At 39.0% G+C, this 6,000-nt stretch overlaps 1 protein-coding gene across 3 annotated transcripts in view; it reads right to left on the reverse strand.

Moving 5' to 3' along the window:
* col2a1b (collagen, type II, alpha 1b) overlaps positions 1-3,758 on the reverse strand; it is a 44,643-nt gene extending 40,885 nt beyond the window's left edge. Inside the window, exons 1-2 of one of the 3 annotated variants that reach the window (XM_058055223.2) lie at positions 3,584-3,757; positions 3,367-3,486 (exon numbers count right to left, since the gene is read on the reverse strand). In XM_058055223.2, the coding sequence (XP_057911206.2) occupies positions 3,367-3,460 (94 nt within the window). In that variant the 5' untranslated portion in view covers positions 3,461-3,486; positions 3,584-3,757. Of the gene's footprint in view, positions 1-3,366 lie in introns of all 3 variants that reach the window. The other 2 variants (XM_078798358.1, XM_058055224.2) reach the window with 2 other exon arrangements.
* Between the last annotated feature and the right edge of the window lie 2,242 nt (positions 3,759-6,000).

Raw genomic sequence — 6,000 nt, forward strand, 5'->3', positions numbered from 1 at the left:
TATGTCTTATGTCTCTTATTTTCTCTTATTATGCCTACTATGTTGGGTAATAAGAGTGTAAAGGTGACTATAGGGGTGCTAGAGGGTGTCTAGAGAACTCTAATAAGTTACAAACTGTGTTTAGAAGGTTGTAAACACATTTTCTAATCTATAACTATGGAAGTAATCCATTTATAAATATGGTAGGGTCTTGAACCTGCCATAAATGAGGGATTCGTCAATGACTCCGATTCCATGTGTTCATGTATCATTATCATTCATCAGCGGTGAGTAGCTAGACATCTTGTACTTTAAATGTTTTTAATAAGTGTATGAGGCATGTTTATGACTTAAACCTGGCTTTTGTCACATGAATGTGGAGGGGATTCTGAAGCTGAATCTATACTAATAATTACAAAAATCACAAAATCAGACCAGAACGTTAACAACATTACCATTTGTGAGAATAAAAATAAAAAAATAAAATCATAATTACAAGAGGAAAATCTACACAAACTAAGTGGAAATAGTTTGATAAAAAAACAACAAAATAAAAGAAAAAATAGCTGTAATTATAAAGTCAAAATATGAAGTAAAAAAATCGTAAAAGTTGCAATTTTATCAGAATCAACTCATCATATTAGAAGAAAAAATAATGCCATTTTAGAGAAACAAACTAAACAAAATCATATAATTTCTGGAATATTAGGTTGGGGAGAAATTACAATATTATAAGAATGAATTTTTAATGTTGTGGGAATGAAGTCATAATATTACAAAAAGCAAATTTACCAAGATCATTTATAAAAAAAGTTGAAATATTTTGAAAATGTAAAAATCAACTGCAAATATGGGAAGAAGGGAGCAAAGACCAAAGTTCATATTAATATTTTTTTACCTATATCACAAACCTGAGATTAAAGTTTTCTTGAAATATATTCTTGAACTGTATAATATAATTATTTTTTAATATGTGGTCCTCAGTGGAAAAAGTTTGGACACCCCTGTTCCAACACAATCCAAAAATATAATTGAAAAACATTCATAAAAATACCACTGTAATATAATAAATTAAATTTGAAAAAAATATATGAAATTACCCAATATTTTATATTAATTTTCACGTTTTTTATATTATGGCAGTTTTTCAAATGATGATCTATAGGATCTTAGAACATTCTAACTTAATCCAGAGCATTCTAATCCACTGTACATTTGCTAGAATAAATATAATATAAAAAGGGTTCATGGTTATTACATTATGGCAGTGACTCCTATAGCGTTGTAAACCATTTTACAGAACCTGAAGTTTCTAAACCTTCCAGAGCATTCTAATGTATTCTACAGTTTCTTAGGAGCTTCTAGCAAAATCCAAAGCATTTTAATGTACTATCAATTAGATATAATAAATATAACATTTACAAGAAAATGACAATACTGATTATGTTTACATTAATTTGTCTTTTCATTGTTTTTTTTCAGCTTTATGACATTGTATTTTGAACCAGGCTACATGATCCTAGAAGGTCCTGACATAATCCAGAGCATTCTAATCTACTATAAATTTGATATAATAAATACATAAATATTAATAATACTGAATATTTTTATGCCATATGTCATAAGACAACTTCCTAGCATCTTAACACACACATTCAACACACAGAGTCAACATTTGTCCAGAATATGACTCATTTTGTGCTCCACCAAACCAGGATGCTCCACAGCCATTCACACTACATATTTAACAGAATGCAACTTCTACAGTAACCACAAGGTGGCAGTGTAACATTACACCATTAAACCTAACAGGAAACAACTGCTAGAGACCCAAAATATCGGGCTGGTGTACATTTATTGAAGAGACAGCCTTGGCATTCAGAGCACCACTCCGGAGGGGGGGGGGGGGGGGGGCGTTGCTTCATTCAATGCAGCTACTGTACATTCAACAATCAGCTTGCTGGAGTTGATTTTTTCCAGACATGCTGACAAGAGATGCTGTCATGGGATGTGGAACTGATGGCAGGGAAAGAGGGGGAGAGGAGAGGGAGGGCATGGGGTTGATGGGAAGGGGAGGGGGGCACTTTTCAGGTACAGTAGCCATGTTTATCTCTTGGAACGCCGCTCAGGTGAAGGTGACCTGAAGGCCTCCTGGGAGTCATGAATGAGGGCCTTTCTGGAGGCGCACAGAGCCGGCAATTCACTAACTTTTGTCCAAACACAAGGTGCATTTTGGGAGCCCACCTGGGTGCTGCCAGAGATGGAAAAGTGGTCACCTGACTATGAAATCTGACTGTACTAATAAGACTCGTCTCTCACATGTTGGCAGCTTTTGCTCAGTAGACGAGTATTAAAAAAAAAAAAAATGAAAGCCATAAAGTGTTCCCAGGTGCATCTTGAGAACGGGACTGTTTTCCATCTGTCTGCTTAGAATTCAGCATTCAGGGACTTTTGCGAAGGGTCTCAAAGGGTCTTAAGTGAGCAGTAGACAACTTTCATACCACTCTGTCTGGCCTTAGTTAGCACCGAGGAAAGAAGGGGGTGCATTGTACTCCTTTTGGAGAGGGTAACCTGAGACTCGCAAAGGCTTTTGTGGCTTTTATTATGCTGAGAATATCCTCCCTATTGATGCACCTTTAATTGGTCTAATCTTATATACAGTATACATGCATATAGCATATTAACAGTATGCACTGGTTACAAAGGCTGGCTGTCACAGCTTAATCATTTAAGCAGATGGAAAACTTAAGGAAGGTAATTTCTGGAACTCAAATTTCCAATGGATGCTAAATAGAAATAAGCTATATAAGAATAAATTTACAAAATATTGCAATTTCCCATGCAAATATTACATATTAATGCACTTTCCCACAACGGAGACAAGCTAGGATTCGCCTGGATGCCCTCTGACAGCAAAGGAATGTGAACACTTTTCACCAAAAGCCCCTTGAGCCTGACCACCTTCACTGTTTTTTTTTTTTTGCCCACTACCACCCCCACTTCACTCTCAGTCTATATGAAGTGAATGTGCAGTTAAAAGGAGCGCCTGTCAGTGCTCATAAAGCACCCACAGGTGTTCATCTTCTGACAGGAGGGAGGGGGGAAGCACCCATGGGTGGGGGAGTTCAAGTCCAACTTAGAAAAACTTCAAGGTGAATTACCTGAATGCACCATCACTTTTTACGCACACGCATACGTGCATCCAAGTTTAATACCACAAAATAAATAGTGGTCAAATCAGTAATATTCATTTTATTCATGGTAGCTTCCAAAAAAGCTACGCACACCTGTGTTTTATTCCGCAAACGGTTGCCAATCAGTGCGTAAAAGCGCAGTTCCATGCGCAAAAAGCATACAATTTGACTGAATAAGAAGTGAAGTACTCACGGTTGTCGTCCTCCTGACATCTGACAACGGCTAATAGGCACGCTTGGGTGGCTGCTAGTAGCAGTAGGGTCCTTGAATCCAGGTAGCTGAACATGTCTAAATATTAGACATGCAGTGGCCCTGGAGGGAAGAAAGAAGGGCTGCGCAGGGAGCTCAGCTCAGTGTTTAGTGTGTGTCCCTGTGTGTGTCCCCCAAATAATATCAATCAAAGCCGGACCATTAGACAGTTTGAACCCTTTCCCAAGCTGTGACGAGGAGGGGAAATCCGACAAGGCGGCAGGACTCGGACCTGCGACACAGAACTCAGCACCAGCCGCTTTGAGGCCAGAAGCGGTAGTTTTATGTTGCCTTCAATGATTCTTCGTATATTCCCCAAATATTGGGCCGGCCCATTACCCCCAGTGAGGTTGAAACCTGAGCCCATTTTCCCTCCCATGTGTCTGCCAGGTCCCCCCCTCTTTAGTCCTAGACCACTCCTTTCCCCACGTGCTGCCACTGATCCCCCCCCCCCCCCGCCCCTTACTTCTCACCTCCCCCTTTATTTCCTGCAGGGAGCATAGAAAGCTCTTCATTTGGGCTCACTCTGATGTTTTGTTGTTGAACTGCGTCACCTCAGTGAGCTCCAACAGGTGTCATAGGTTTGGGAACACGTTCTCATTCGATATGATTATTCATAAAGTGTCTTCCAATACTTTTGCCTACTATCAATATTTACTTCGTAATAGGAACAGTATAGAGTGTATATCATGTTTTCATATCCATTATAATACTACTTTTGTGTCACTTTTAGCTTCTTCTTTTCTTTAGCACCTCTCTAAATATCCTAAAAGAGGGATGTCCAAAGTGTGGTCCGGGGGCCATTTGCAGCCCGCGGCAGCAAGAACACTAACAACAATAAGAAAAAAAAACTTTACTTTTATGAGAATAAAGTAGCAGTATTACTAAAAAGTCATATTACTAATATAAAAATGTTTAATATTACAACCACATTTATAAGAGTAATTGTTTTAGAGCAATAATTTTGGCAATATCAGTAGCAAAACCAAGAATATAAGGTGCAAAGATGGAAAGAGTTATGATGTTCATTCATTCATTTTCTACTGCTTATCCTCACGAGGCTTGCAGAGGGTGCTGGAGCCTATCCCAGCTGTCTTCGGGCGAGAGGCTGGTTAAACCCTGGACTGGTCACCAGCCAATCACAGGGCACATATAGACAAACAACCATTCACACTCACATTCATACCTATGGACAATTTGGAGTCGCCAATTAACCTAGCAAAAAGTCACATCATTATGAAAAAATGACAAGAAAATCAACAGCAAAACTGCAAAGCAAATTTAACAATACATAAAATATATATTATGCACAGTATTTTAATTTTACCCCATGTGGCCGTCACTATGAGAAGTTTGGAAACCATTTTTCCCCCGTTTTCATTCATTCATTCATTTTCTACCGCTTTTCCCCACGATGGTTGCGGGGGGTGCTGGAGCCTATCCCAGCTGTCTTAGGGCGAGAGGCGGGGTACACCCTGGACTGGTTGCCAGCCAATCACAGGGCACATATAGACAAACAACCATTCACACTCACATGCCCCCCGGTTTGTATAAATCAATTTTAGCATATTATCACATGAATGCAAATGCATGCATCAATAAGAAGCTACAGCATCTGAGCAGCCATTTTTAATTACAGTACATCTTCTCAAGGGACAATACCAGAACATTTTTTAAGTGTAGTCAGTGTACAGCTTTTATAGTGGTATAGATGAATAGAATGCGTCCATTCTTGTATTAAGTATAGCTGGATGATAATTGTGTCTTCCCTACGGTTAAGCATGGTGGTGCTAGGGTCATGATCTGGGGGTCCATGAGTGCTGCCAGCAGTAGGGAACATGAATGTACAGTATGTGGCATTGTGAAGCAGACATGATATGGACCCCAGGCACACCTCCAAGATGACAAGCGTCTCTGAAGGTGTCGAATATCCACCTGCTCCACCAGTGATGTCATCATGGTGGCGTGAGTGTTAGAGTATTACAGTCACAACCTACACATCACTGGCCCATGGGGATTAAGGTAATGCTAGATAATAATAGTGCTCAAATATACATATTAAAAACCCAATTTGGATACAATGTGTATACATGCCATGTTATCTGGGTTCCTTTTTAATTTAGCAAGCATCAGGCATAACTTAAACGTGAACTCAATAAGCATCTTTTCTATACGTGTGCTGTGTTCATCTGGGTTTTTAAAAGAAGAAATCAGGGCCAGTAAAACCGATGGTGTTTGCCTCGACAGGTTTGCTCTAAAGCACAAATATTTTGGGTGGCTGAGCGAAACCACAACATTGCACTGGCGGTGTTTCTATTATTTAGCTTCGCTTGTGTAGCTAAATAACTCTTAACTCTTCTTAAGTAACTCTTTGATTTGAATTATGCTCTCAAATAAGAATTAAATATGAACCTGATACTTAATTTACAGTCAATAAATTGATGTACACTTTCAGACAACAGGACCAAAAAGTTAAAGGCTAAATTTAAAACAAGAGAGGTTGGAGGTGGATAGTTTTGGATGCATCATTTCTGCAAGGTCTTCTCACCCCTCGGCAGGTTGTGACCTGTGGGCTTT

Source organism: Doryrhamphus excisus, linkage group LG18 (genome assembly GCF_037039965.1).
Source record: "Doryrhamphus excisus strain RoL-2023G ecotype Guam linkage group LG18, RoL_Dexc_Guam_v1.1, whole genome shotgun sequence".
Taxonomy (NCBI): Eukaryota; Metazoa; Chordata; class Actinopteri; order Syngnathiformes; family Syngnathidae; genus Doryrhamphus; species Doryrhamphus excisus.